At 43.4% G+C, this 15,157-nt stretch overlaps 1 protein-coding gene across 1 annotated transcript; it reads right to left on the reverse strand.

Annotated features, from left to right (window-relative positions):
- Positions 1 to 9,639: 9,639 nt before the first annotated feature.
- Positions 9,640 to 15,120, reverse strand: prdm13 (PR domain containing 13; the record flags this gene model as incomplete). Its single annotated transcript, XM_079275038.1, has 4 exons — positions 9,640 to 11,129; positions 13,167 to 13,287; positions 13,395 to 13,526; positions 14,953 to 15,120. The coding sequence occupies 4 exons, from the start codon at positions 15,118 to 15,120 to the stop codon at positions 9,640 to 9,642; spliced, it is 1,911 nt and encodes a 636-aa protein (XP_079131164.1).
- Positions 15,121 to 15,157: the final 37 nt, after the last annotated feature.

Genomic DNA, 15,157 nt, shown 5'->3' on the forward strand with positions numbered 1-15,157 from the left:
TATTCGTTTTTACTAAATCTGTCCGTAAATGTGTGGCTTTGAATTGTATGTGTTTGTAACTCGGACATGAATAGCCCCCCCCCCCCCCCCCCCCCCCCGAGCTCACAGACCTGACTGCTTGATGTGAGGCACCTAAACAATAGTGGGTTTTAGTTTTCAGACATGAAAATTCATCCTCATTATTCATGACATCAAACAGGGCTGGAGGCCCGAAGCGGGCTCATTTGCAGCTGAATGTGGGAGGCCGTGGAGACAGTGTCCTGTTTAGCATGTGTTTGCGTTGCAGAGGTGGTGGAGGGACGGAGGAGGAGAGGGTACCAGTGAGCCACAGCTGGTGTGCCACAGTGTCGACCTTCTACCTGCTGCTATCACAACTGACAGGCCAGGCCACAACCAGGGACTAATAGTCTCTCTCCGAGGCTGTGGACTCTACCCACGCGCCGACCTTGTTACCTTCATGTCTGCTTGTTCATCCATCTGCGTCCGAGTTGTCAGCTGGTTTCTTCCGTGGCTGTATTTCGAGCTCATCCGTCTGCCTCTATTTGCGAGAGGGACGACAAATTCTAGTACATGGTGCTCCCCAGTATAATGCAGGGCAGTGTCTCTTACCTTTACGCTAAAGGCAGTGAAATGCAGATGTCCATCTTTCTGATTATAACTTGTGTCCTTCCTATCTCCCTCTATAACTCCCTACAGTTGTGCGCATGCATGTCAAGACATATCTAGAGTGTCTTTCGTGTTCTTCCATGCTTTTTTACCCCCCTGCGATGTATGTGTGTGTCTCTGCAGCTCTGTGAAACCAGCTGTGCGTGTTTACTCTACCTAGTTTACCTGCTCCAGGAGAGCATCCCCGTCACCTTACATCCGCTCTGTCGGAGACCGCCGACATTGCCAGGAGGTCTTTTGTTTGCCTGTCCACCTCGATATTTGCAGACACGATGTGTACAGCCGGGTCATTGCAAGTTGAAGATGGTGCGGCCATTTGTTCCATCTCTCTCAAGCTCCATCTGACCAGTTGTGCGTGTTGACTCTTACCTGCGTTCACTTCCTGGTCTACCTGCTCCAAGGCTGCCGGCGGCGCCGTCACTCCGTATCAGACCCAAAGCAGGCTGAGAAAGAGAGACAAGCACTCGCTGCCTCTCCGACAGAGACGGGTCTTTCTTTTTCCAATTGTGCTGCAACAGAGAGCCGAGATCCTGTGCAGGTTAGTCGATACAGAACTTGGACTGTGGCCTTGAAATGACAACGTGGTGACGTCACAATATATTTTCTAGTTCTTCCTTGTCCTTTGTCTGTGCTCCATTGTGAGAAAGGCGGGTGTTGCAGTGGACTGAAATAGCCTAAATGGTAGTGAACAAGGACTAATCATTCTATTTCCTAGTAATGGCAGATATTGTATACTCTAACCAGTGGCTCAGTCGGTTATCAAAGGTCCTTTTGTTTGCCTGTCTTACCGTGAGCATTCACCTGGAGTCACAGCTCAAATCATTGATTACACGGCTGAAAGCAGCAGGCTCTTGCTGCTGAGAACCACAACTCCAATAGTTACGCTCATTACGATTTTCATCATATCAAACCCAATTTTTGAAACTATTCATGGTCGTCATTTATTCTGCTTTAGCCATTAAATGTATTTAAACTCATTAGTTACCTCTTTATATAGTAGTTTGCACTGTCATTGTCACCGTCTGCCATTCTTGCACTGAGAAAGAACTCGTGAGCCACAGATGTCTCCTACATCCCTGAGAAGTCAGTTCTCAAGTAAATGTATGTTGGAGGTTTTAAGCTTCCACATCACACATGTGCACGTTGCATATTAGACCGTGATTGGCTCCAAACTAGTTGTGATGTCACAAAAAAATCCCCTCAAAGGTCCAGGTGTTAAACATCCAAGTCAAGTGACAATAAGCAAGACACCTTTTTGACTGCAGGGGGAATTTTCACTTCCCTCAAATTTGCGCTTCACTCTTTTTTTAAATTTGTTTTTATTATTATTTATTCATTGTAACATTTTACAACCCAATATTTAAAGGGTTGGTTCATCCGAATTACACAAAACATTTTACTATCTCACCTGTTGTTTTAGTTTTATTTGCCCGGGGTTTAATTAACATATCTGTCTCTAAATGTTCTGCTTTCACCCAATGAACAATGGATTTAAAAAACATTGCAGGTCCAGGAACAGATTCTCTGTTGCCTGTGAACTGTTTTTATAGAGACGATTCCATCAGTTGAAATTCAGTAGTTCCAAATTGGACAGAGCAAGCTATATGGACCATCAGTAACAAGGACATGGATTCTGTGCAGACATGCTGCGGCTGAATTTATTCTTTTTTCTTTTTTTTTCCTTTTTTTTTCATGATCAAGGGCCATAGACAATTTTCCATTTACTTCCATTGTATTGGAGTGACAGCAGACATCTCAACGACCAATATTTAAAAACCTGGACAAATAAAACCAATCTGCATGAGCTAGATGCAACCATAGATGTCAGGCAGAGAATATGTTTTTTCCGTAAGGATGACTTGACCTTTAAATATCGTGGGTACATTCGCTGAAACAAACTGGTTCGGTCCAATTGACCCAACACTTGGTCCGACACTTAGGAGCACAAATTGTGTCTGCACTAGCAAATCTTTATTGAGCGATGTCGTTGAAGTTCTCCTCTTGCCCATTGTCTCTCAACTTGCCTTGCCCGGGCAGAGAGAGACAGTTGCAGCAGCACGAACAACAAACCGGCATGACCTTAATGAGAAACAATGTCTTGTGGCTGCATTGCAATCTTATTGATTGAGGCTGTGTTGTTTTTGTTTTGGATGTTTATTTAGTCAATTATGGTCCCATTTAGAGTAGAATATATCTGCATTGACCTGTCTGTGTGTTTTTTATGTGTTTTCATCTCAAGACTTTACCCTTTCACAGTGTTTTCAGCTCGTGAAAGTTATCATGGAAGTTGTAACATTTTGGTAGCCTAATAATGTCTTATTCAGCGTTTGGTTGTACTTAGCTCCGCCCTCTTATGTCACTTCTGGTTGGCAAAAAAGCAAGATGGCGACGGCCAAAATGCCGATCTCGAGGCTTCAAAACATCAGTCCACAAACCAATGGGTGACGTCACAATGACTGCGTCCAGTTCTTATAAACAGCCTATGATACATGCTCAGTAAGAATGTACTGCATACTGCCTAATAAATGAACGAGCAGGAATTCTTGCTAATCTAGTATATATCCGGGCTATTCTTGGGAACACTAAATCGCACTACACACTCAATTTTATGTCATCGCATGGCATGAATAGTATGTTAGTATGTGATTTGAAGCCAAAGTGCAGCTGAGCTTGATGGGAATGTCGTTGGTTTTGCAGGCGTTCTTCATAGACCAAAGGAACTCGGTAAAAGATTTTGATGACAAGCAAGCAAAATCTGTTTTAAAATATCCATGTGGGCACCGGTTGTTCAAAACAACCATATCCTTTGAGGCACAATATAAATCTGTTTTTGAATCAAATGAATGTTTAAAACAGTCACAGTGAAGGTACAAAAGTTTGACATGAAGGTTTTCTGCGTCATGAGCCATTCTTAAGCCGGCTCTGGTTCTGGCCATGGCTCTCGTCGGAAAGGGCATGGTTCAATTACAGTGTATATCGCTGTGTAGTACTGTGATGGACACTGACTTTCCAGCTGACTCGCCAATGGAGGAAATGTTCAATACAAAACTCACACACAGCACATCAAGATGCCTGACGACCTTATGACCTGATTTTTATAGCTGGCATACCAACTTTATTTTGAATGTTCTTCGGCATTAACCTCATCTTTATCAGATCAGGAGCTGCTGAAATAGAGGCTAAATCATTTAACACGGCGCATTCAGTGGGAGAGCAAAAAGAAAGAGAAAGGCTTCATGACTTCAGCTGATCTCTGCATCTCATTTGAATCCGCAAATGAAAATATCCATCTTTTTCTTGTTGTTCTTTTGTCTCTGGTCTCATTCAGCCATTAAAACCCAACTAAATGCGGTCTTAATGCTGCAAATATAAACACCATCATCTTTCCATCCATCAGTGCAACGAATAATTAATCTGTTAATCTCGATAATCAGAATATACAGTCGGACTGATTTTAAAATTAAGCCCTCCCACTATGCTGTGTGCTGGTCCTTGTTTCCATGTTTCAAAAGGCCATTTGCTGAATGATGCAACATTTTATTCACAACCTCTCCTCTTCAGACTCTTCCGAACACTTTCAGCTGAAAAACTTCTTCAATGAGACACTTCCTTTTCAGCTTCACATTCTCCAGCCTTTACAATGAATGCGGAGAATGGCATATTTAATAGTTTTTAAAATCCTGACATGTCTCTGACATATCTGCTACTTTCGCCGTGTCTTACCCGTTGCTTGATCAGTTAAGATAAAGCAACTGAAAAGGATTCCCGTGATCAAGGTTACCCGCATAAGCCTTTGAAAGAGACTGAACCATAGCCTGAAAACAAGTCGGCCTCGGTGCGGTTGCCGGCCTGCCAGAGAAGTCTGGTTTTGGATCGAATTCTAGGCTGGGAGTCAAACTCTCTCAATCAAACTCCCCCCCCCCCCCCCCAATGTTCCCACTAATGAACGGCACTAATTGATTGAAAACGCTGGTGGGAGGGGATGAGCGAGCAGGGTGTTATAGTGTGAGAGCGCAGAGGAAACACAAACAGCGCTTGGACTCGGTCCAGCCTGATGTGGGGGCCCACAGCGGAGAGCCCCTGAGTATTGTGCGTAGAGGAGTGGATATAATAAAGGGTACAGTGAACACAGGGGGGGGGGGGGGGGCAGCCACATAAAGGGACAGACAGCTCCGACCCTGCTGAGAGTGAAAACACTTTAGGGTTAATTACAATCATTCCTGTGGGTTGAATCGTAAGGGTGCATTTGTGTCCGATCATGAAGAGAATGCATGTTGGGTTGGCATTCTGGGGAAAGATTTCATGTGCATCACACTGGCCTTTTTCTTCTTTTCATCTGACAATATGCAAGGGAATAAATCTGCCAAGAAAGTATACATGCATCACGTTGGTTTCAACTGCAAAGACCCTCTTTTCTTTTCCCTGGATAATTCCTTTCAACAAAGCTAGCTTGGGAACACAATCACTGAACTCTTCTTATGGGAAGAGTGAGGTCACCATCCCCCTGTGGGAAAATCTAATTTGATCGCTGGTATCGGCAATCTCATTCTTTCAAACACCGCGCAGTGCTTGTGACCAACAGGTAAACAAAGATCAACCGGAAAAAAATCAAAAGCTTTGCTTTGTTGTTCAGGTCTATCTTAACCATCGCAGGCACCTGACTCGCACTCAACACCACCATCCATCCATTTCGCCCTCACTAATGGAAAAAAAACAACCCTCGGGATGTGTGGGCTGCTTGGCTTTGGGTACCGTAGTTGTTATCTGGAAGGAAAAGGCCACTTTTTCTTTAAGAGACGGAGTCAAAGCGCCCACTCGAGTCCGTTGACACCAAACAGGCAGTGCTTGAATAATGGTAATGATCGCAGGTATGGAGCACCACTTGTTGCTCAGTACCGCCACTTTCTAATGAATGTTGGTCTTCATGGTGTAGTTACTGTGTCCAGGGAAAGTAAAACCCATTTCTTGCTCAAACAAGCCAAGTGAGAAAGCAAAAATGTCCGGAATTTACCCCTAAACGGTCAAAACAGTGAAAGAATTTGGTACCTTGGACACATTCAATTCAACTATATTTGTATATCACAATATCACAAATCTGCCTCAGAGTGCTTAACAATCCTTACAGCATATGACGTCCTCTGTCCTTGTATTGGAAAAGGAAAAGCTCTCACATCACTTACCCTCAGTAAAGTAGGATTACATTTTGAAATTTAGTAATTAGAGTACTTTACAGTTTCTGAATAATCACAGTAACTCTGGGATGTTGGATGGATTTTAACCAGGAGGTTTAGAAGATGCAGTTAGTTGAACAGAAATCCTCCAAAGTTGTCATATTTACACGTTCTTCCGATTCATCTGCTAGCATGGCCCACATTGACCCCGTGGCTTCGCTGTAAGAACCGGACCTTCACGTCAATGCTGGTAAGGTAAAGCAAGTTGTGCATGCTGAAGAAGCTGCCTGAGCACAGATGGAATGTATTTCTGTCTGTGTGTAAAATGTAAATAAAGTATTTACAGCAACGGAGGACTTGCGTATAGTGTTTTGGCCGCTGACACAATGCAGCCAGCAAATTACTCCTAAGCCCCCCAACAGAATAGTGCAGTTAATGAAATCTGAGTATTACATAGTTTTCCTTTCCATCTATTGTGAGTCCACTTTTAAAATGGATGTGACACATGTGGAAAGAATTCCCAGCATTTTAACATGACAGAACTTGTACCCGTGTGACAGACTAAAACGTGATTATTCTTCACATTATGCTGCATCATTTCTTAGGAAATAACTTTTTTAGGGGTGCTTTGTCCGCTCCCTGATTACATTATTTTGGACTCATTTTATGTCCTAGAAAATGTATGTGTGCGTAATGTTGAAAAAACCAACAGCAATTTTCACCAGTCTCTTCATGTTTCAATTTAACATTTCTTAAAGGGAATATATTGTCAATCCGTGATGCACCAGTAGTCTGAGTTGTGTGTGTGTGTGTGTGTGTGTGTGTGTGTGTGTGTGTGTGTGTGTGTGTGTGTAGAGAGAGAGATCTTTCAAATGTGTCCTGCTATATGTATATTTCAGTTGAAGTGTTTCAAACAGCAGAGATTGATAGTGACACTATTCTTTCAACTTTTCACAAATGGATCCAGAAGGCGTGTCAAGATCACACCTATCTTGACTGCCTTTACATCTTGTAAGAGACGGTCATACGTCAGCGGCTAGTTTAGAAGTACTAAATTGCCGGCGACTGTCATTGTGGGACGTCTGCTCTGATATCTGAAACATGGCGGCACCTGTTTTCTCTCCCGCTGTGTGCAGTGAAAAGGTGTTTGACTGGTCAGAGGAGTAGAAGTGTGTGGAGAGCAGCCTGCTGGAGTCCAGGCGGCAGCTTTTATTTTACCACCACAAAAACCTCTGTCTGAATAATTATATGAATTATGTATACATATATATATATATATATATATATATATGAATAAGAAAGGTTCAACATTAGGGGATTGTATGGTGAAATGGGACAGTGCTTATGTAAAATTTGAGTTATGAGTATTCCCTTCTGATGCCACTTTATTCTTCTGCTTCACTACATTTCACAGATAAATACTGTACTTTTTACTCCACTACATTCATTTGACAGCTATACTCACTGCATGTACAAGTCAAAAACATATATAAATGATCTCGCCCCTGAGAACTGAAACATGCTAATTACACATGCTGTAATAATAGGATAGCATAACGCTGACAGGGGAAAGTATTAAGCATTTCATTTTAGTGCATTTACTTATAGCTTAAATAAGGGGACAGTTCACCCCCAAATTAATTGTTTTTCCTCTTACCTGGAGTTCTATTTATCAATGTAGTTGTTTTGGTGTTGCCAAGTGTTGGAGATATTGTCTGTAGAGATGTCTGCCTTCTCTCCAATATAATAAGACTATATGTCAAAAAATACATTTCTGAAAACTCAACAGCAATGTCTCTTTCCAGAAATCATGACCTGGTTTATCTAGAACCTTGGAACTCTTTTCTAGCATTTGATGCTGTTATTGCTTGTGAATTTTTCAAAACGTATTATTATTGTTTTGGCTCTTTCAATACCACACGCTGAGTGCCACCTAGTCCCATTATTTTGGAGAAAGGGCAGAAGTGTGCACGTCGATATCTCCAAAAATCTGCAACTCACACCAAACCAGTCTCGATAAATAACACAGGTGAGAGGAAAAATATGTGTTTTTTATTTGGGGTAAACTGTCCCCTTTAAGTAGCATTTTAATGCAGAACTTGTAACAGAGTATTTTTTACATTGTTGTATTGCTACCATTATTTAAGCATCCAAATACGTCTTCCTCTGGGAGATATTTTTCATTATTATTATTTGTTATTATTATTATTAAATGATAAGAGAAAAACACCATAGCTTTGCTACCGCTCGTCATCTGCATGAACCCGACTGACTGAGCATCAATGCGGATTATTTTACTGTGTCATAACTCTTATGACTAATACATCTCTATTATATATTATGTACCATCTGCATATCGGTTCAACCGCATTATCAAGGCTGATTGTGCAACACAAAACAACATACCAAACGAAATGAATATCATATCATATCGTAGAGTTTAATCGGGTTTACATGGCAATACGTTGTTACTCATTTTTGAACATCTCACGGGGATGGAAAAAAAGGAAAGCCTCAAACAACTTTTTTTTAATATTTTAAATTAAATGTATTCAAAAACCAACGACTTAATGGACGGGAGTAAAATATTGTGCTCATAGACAATATCACTTATAAACAAACGTATACAACACTTCTCCACTGAAATGTGAAATATCATACTTTACACTTCTTTACAGGCTATAATTGCAATCAATACAATTTTCTCTCTCTAGAAATAACTCCTTAAATAAACTGGGTGCTGCTGTGGCTGCTTCTTTAAGAGCAGCGTGACCTCGGCAAGAAAGTGCAAATGTAAGTACAGTGTGTTACTCAGCGAGGCGCAGGGAATCCGAGATCTCTAATGAAGTCCTGAACATAAATTCGTTTATAATAATCGCGATGCATCCGTCCTGTTGAAATGAAAATGCCCATTGCTGTTTTTAAAGTGCAACTGACAGTTTAGAAGGGAATGTGGGAAAAAATGCCATTTTTTTCTCACAATAAAAGCAAAGTAAAATAATAACAATAATTTAAAAAAAGAATCATATTCTTTTGCAGCTCATAATTTACTAGAATGCGGCCATATCCAGTGTGATGGAATGTAGTGCTTTTTTTGGATTAGGCCTTCAGTCATAGATCCTTCCTCAGGGAGAGACATTTAAAAAAACAACTGTTACCTTTTTTTTTACACTACTAAAAATATATATCTCAGGTAATTAAGTCTCATATTCAGCCTTGACTGTTTGTTTTTCTGAAAATGTCTCTTAGTGATGTTGGATCATTGTTCTCGTTTTGTGTGCAGTTGTTTTGATGGTTTTGTAGAATTGTCAGTATTTTGAGACGCAGCAGATGAAGACAGATCTCACCATTTGCATAAAAAACTAAAAATGATACCAATTTAGATACATTTTTTTGCATTTGAAACGAGCGAAATTGTCTGCCGCACCAGCATGGTTAGGAGAGCGTGCCAAAACCTAAAGGCCACAGGTTATTTGGCACAGCCGGGGAACATTGTTGCAGTATCCACGAGCGAGACAAAGAACATTTTAACTGCGACTAACAATTAAATATATGGAAAACGTTGTTTTTTTTTATGAAACAAACCGCCAAACAAAATCAATACTCCCTTTAAGTCACAAAGTAATAATTCAACTGAGAATTATCATTAACTTTAGAAAAGTTGGTGCCATAGTTCAGATGGGCCAGTGTCTCAAATGTAAAAAAAAAAAAATCAAGATTCAGCACAGAACTAAATGACGGTTTTTTTTCTCGTGTACATAATTTAAAGTCAATGAGCAGTCTCTGTGGGCACGGACGCATCTCAGTCGGTATTTTTGCTTGACTCTTGGTCGCTCTGGTCGTCGGTGAAGCACACGTCCACGTCACTGTCATTGTCACTCTTTTGCTCCGCGTCCTCGAACAGGCCGCCCGCTTTCTCGTCCAATTTCTTGACGGTCTGCCCGGGGTGCCTGGACTTGACGTGCCTCTCCAGGTCCCGCCTCCGCACAAGCACCTTTCCGCAGAACTCGCACCTGTACGGCGTGTTCCCCTCCGCGTGGAGCCGGATGTGTTTGTTCAGGTTGCTGGGGTCGCCAAACGGCCGGAAGCACACTTTGCACTTGAGCGGCTTGTAACCCGTGTGAGTCCTCATATGGATTTTCAGCCCGTACTTCCTCGAGTACAGCTTGCCGCAGTACAGACACAGGTGTCCCTTTTTCGGTTTGCCAGAGCCAGCGTTGCTGGCGCTCCCGGTGGGCATCGTGTCCAGCCTCGTCCGGTTCTTCTCTGCGGAGATCTCTGACAGCTGCTGCGTGTGCATGGCGATCTCCCGGTCGATGTTGGTGATTGAGCCCAGGTCGTGGTTCAGCGAGGGCGCGCCAAAGTAGGACATGGACTCCGGGTACTTGAGGAGGTTGCCGAAGTGGAATTTCAGCGGGTAGTAAGGCGAGCTGTACAGAAGCTCCCCGTTATAGACCGTGAGGGGCATAAGTGGGATGTTACAGTCTCCGCCATACGTCTTGACACCGTCGAAGTGAGGGAGGGAGAACCGCTCAAAGTGGAGTCCGGGGGGCATCTGGGGGAAGCGGGATGGGGACAGGCCGGAGTGCAACCGACTATCTACGTGCTTAAAAGCCGAGGTCTCCTCCATGTGAGGCAGCAACGGGAATCCTCGGATTGCGTTTGTGCATGGCACCATTGGAGATGCGGAGTCCATGATTGCAGGTGTGCACTTGGGAGGGTGGCTCCCTCCTCCGTTCACAGCCTCGCCCACGTTGCGGATCGGTTTCATGTTCCCGATGAGTTTGCTGAATCCCAGGCCGCCCAGCTTCCCGTTCGTGTCCTCTCTGGAGGTGTCTGCGCCCGGGACTTTGGCGACACCGGTGGGTTTGAAGGCCGAGCGCACACCCGGGTGGAAGCCCATGCTGCTCAGCACTGAGGATGTGGCGCCGAAGCCGAGGATGTGTCCTTGGTTTCTGGCTGAGGTAACGCTCATGTCGAGGGCCCTGTCTTGCTCCTCTGAGCTGCTTTTCTTTGACAGTCCCGTTTTGTGCGGGAACGGCGAGGAGGACACCGCCCGCCTGCCAGAGTCTGAGATGGAGGAGTTACTGCGGCCACTCCTCGGAGAGGTCGAAGTGTTGGGGATGTCTCCAGACTTCGGCGACCTACTGAAGGTCTCCGTCCCTCTGGCCTGATCGCTGGTCACAAACCCTCGCCCGTTGCTCAGGGCGCAGTGGAAGTGGACGTGGGCCTTGAGCGTGTTCGGGTACTTGAATATTCTCCAGCAGTACCAGCAGATGTAGCGCTCCTCACCTGTAGCGACAACAGCAAACGTGGCATTAATTATCAGATGGATGCGGATCATTAAGTCGCTCAACACAGCGTGAAGCCAGATAACGACATGAACATGTATAAATCCCCGTGCGTAAAATGCCAGGTCCGTGCGTAAAATGAAAATAACAGCTTTGGCAGCCTGTAGAGAAAAGACCTGTGAGCGCCTACCCCCCCCCCCCCCCCCCCCCGCCCCTTCTTCCCCCAAACCACCATAATGGTTATAGGGTTACAGGCAGCATGCGCACACAAATTGTACAGAAGGTGTAATATAAACGAAAATACATACATTTTGCATGTTGCCATCAAAATGCAGGGGTTGTCATGTTAAAACATTGCAACGTCGATGTTCCCTTGAAAATGTCCCTTTTACAGAGCAACATTTCCATCAGGCACTGCTGCACATCACCTATAAATTCTAATATAAGGATAGATGTGATCCGGTGTCTAAGATCTGGTGCCAAATGGTAACAGACACAGGAGGCCATTTTAATGACCCCCGCCCCCCAGTCGAGCACTCAGAGGTTAATATAGATGTAATGATTTTGTAATCCTCATACGGGCCATTGTTTATGATCTCCATCAAAAGAGCAAACGCCCTGCCCAATCTGGCGCTCAGGAACCGATGCATTGAACGCGGCACTCTCCCTCTCTGTGCGCTTTCCCGTGGAAGTGACAGCAGCTGTTGCTTGAAATCGCAAGTCTCCAGAAACAATGGCGCCGGCCCATCTGTTGACGCCTAATAATGGGAGAGAGCGTACGTCCAGGAGCGCACACGGTGTTGGGCCGGAGAATCAGGGCAATATACACCCCATATAAAAGTTAGCATTCATTAGGCCACAATACCTTGACGCACCCACCTAATTTGCCGTGAAGCACTTGTTTTTGAATTTATTTGCTTTTGAATACATGAATATTAATGACGCGATGACATTTGTTAACCTCCGTCTCGCAACTGAATCACCAGCCCTCTTTCTTCTTCCATGGTCACCGAGACGCGTCAATTTCTGCTTTTAATTTATTTCTTTTTTCTTTTTTTCAATGGTGCTTGAAGTACCGTAATTACTTTATTGCAACTATTATTATCTTTTCCCGGCGCAAGTTTGATATAATTTGAAGCTTCGCCGTTTTTCTTTTTATAATTATTCAATTACTTAACAGGCCCTTCCCAGTCCAAATAAAACATGTAATCCAAAAGCATCGTCAATTGATGGAATTCCCTGCAAACTGTTGATAATAATCTTTTCCTTTTTTTTAAACGGATTAGTTCCTTCCGAGCTGGTATTTTGCCAGGATTAGGGACTAATCCCCAAGTGCAACCAATTTATCATTACTAGCCCAAACAAACTGATTAAAAGTCGCACATGGCTGATGACAAAACTCAAACAAGAACTCTTCAGATATTCTGAAAGGAAATAATGTCACTGAAATTGGACTGTAGTGCCCCATTAGTTGTGCTGTTTATTTTATAACCTGCGTTGTCTAACATTCCTGCAATCGGAATTAGTTTTGCTCATAAATATTGAATTATTAACAGCCAACTCCAAATGATTAAAGGCAAATATGGTGACGTTTGGGGTTCTACGATTAATAAATGAATAGATTAAAAAAAACAGGCTGCCTGAGGTAAAAACAACATCCAATTGATTTCCATCACTGAGCGATAATGGAGGGACATCATGGATATTGGCAGTCATTTAACTGTACAGTGATGGACCCCTCAACATGTCGATGTTGTGTCAATGTCAGCCCTCTCTGTAGACACAGGAGCCCACTCAGAAGTAATAATAAACATATTTACGCATTCAAAAACGTTTAATTTAAAGTTGATATGGTTTATGAATTATTATCATTTGTATCTTAAATCCCCAGGGCTCCACGTCTGTTCACAGCCAGATATACAGATCCTTATAATTAAGAGCTCACGTGCATAGTTTCCTTGTAATTCCCATCACTTCATTTCCAGATAATATTGGCCGTTTGGCTGAACTATGGGTCATTATTAGCAGTCTGATTTACCTTTCTCGTCGTGCGTGGGAGTGGCCGTGGTGGGGATGTCGTACCACTGGGCCAGAGCGTTGGAGTACCAAACACTGAGCTCCTCTCCTGCGGGGATTTCTCTCAGCACGCGGTAGAAAATCTTAAAACAGGAACAGGGGAAGAGGAGCTGAAGTTAAATGAAGTGTCCAAATGTGTGTGTATGTACATCTGATGTTGGACTCAAAGTGTAATGTGAGGAACACGCACCTGTCCGCCAGGTAAGTCCGACACGGCCTCCAGGTTTTGCTCTTGGCTGTTCCTGGCCCCTCGGATCAGTCCGATCCAGTCTGGCACGGGACAGCCCGACTCATCCACGAATTCCCCCCGCACCAAGCGGATCTATAAGCCATGCAGACAAAAGGTTCAGAATGAGCACGAGGCATTTTGACAACAAGATGATGATGAGAAATGTGAACACCGAGGTTAACATGTCCCCCTTTCACGAACGAATATGTTTAGGCTACACAGCTGTTCAAAAACACATTTGGCCTCTTTTTTCTGCAGTTTTTCTATGTACACTTTATTTATTAATCACCCTTATTTGCTGTTTTTATTTAGTTTTTTGTTTTGTTTTTTTAATTAGTATTTTATTTTACGAATTACCTGGAGGTGCTTCGGCCACGCATGACCAAAGCGCGCTTAATGCGTCTTTATCCGCTCTGCTGATAATTTACTAAAGAGAATGACACTCGGGCCTAATTGAGTTGATATGGGAAACGAATTTGAGGAGTGTCAGAGCGTTTCTAAACTGTTCAGGGACATTAAAGATCGAAGCGTGACATTTGACACGGAGATTGCACCTGATGATCGCCGACAGCCCGGGGCCACGCATTTAGACGCATCAATCACAGCCGCTGACAGCTCCCAACAATAACAGGGTGTGGTTATAGATGCACCCAGAGCCGTAAATTGTTTTCCCCTGTGCGTGTGAAGAAAATAAGTGTGTTTGAATGCTCATATTTATTATTTCAATGTCTAGAGACATTTATTTTTCAAATTCTCTGCTCCTCGGGACTTAGAAAATATGGTTTACCTCCACACATGCTCAGAATAATCCCAGTCCAAAAAACACGAATGCGGTTTGTTTATTTCTATCTTTTATAAGTTGTATTATTATCAACAATTTTCGTATAGCCCCAGGCTGCGGCCGCTGCCTCAGTGGCATCTTTCCGTGGCCGGATTTCATTACAATTAAACGGCTCATCGGGATAACAGGCCCGCCAGGCGGTGAAATGTGAGGCGGTTGAGGGCATGCAATCCCACACAGCAGACCCGGGTCGCCCATTAGGCCGGTTAAGTAGAAGCACAGACTGACAAGTCGGCCACTAATGGAGCTCAATTATTTCCAACTTGACAGGCCAAACCAATTAATAAGCGAAGGCCCGATGGAGTTTGACAGTGCAGCTTTAAAATCCAAGTTATTCCGTTCGTTTTTAATATCACGCACGCTGAAATTTAACGCGAGTACAATATAGTGTGTTTAGATATTAAAGGGGGTTATTTCGTGTCAATTTTGTTCACTAAAACTTTTGGAAAAGAAAGGTTTTTCATGCAATTTTTGAATAGCAAAATTGGTAATACAAGTGGTATAAAAGTTTATTTCAAAATAAAGCAATACAACCTTCATTGAAAGCTATCGAATGCACCTAATTAACCCGCACCACCTCGACACGTTTCAAAATAAAACGCATTCATGGCGTTGCACAGAAAGAAACACATTTTCATGAAATATTTTCAGTGTTTTTATTTGTTTTTTTTAACTCACCTTCTTCTTGGGTCCGACTTCCCTGCGGTCCGACACGTACTTCCCGAGTTTGAAGACGCCCGGTACCGGTCCTAGCCGGAGACCGGCCGGTACGCTGCAGTCCGCAAACACACTGACGGTGGTGGACGCCCGGGTGGCTTGCATGGCGTGGGGTGAGATCAGAACCATGAAGACTGATGGAGACCGAGTGAGAGCAAGGAAGGAG

This window comes from Melanostigma gelatinosum (genome assembly GCF_949748355.1).
Source record: "Melanostigma gelatinosum genome assembly, chromosome: 9".
NCBI lineage: Eukaryota > Metazoa > Chordata > Actinopteri > Perciformes > Zoarcidae > Melanostigma > Melanostigma gelatinosum.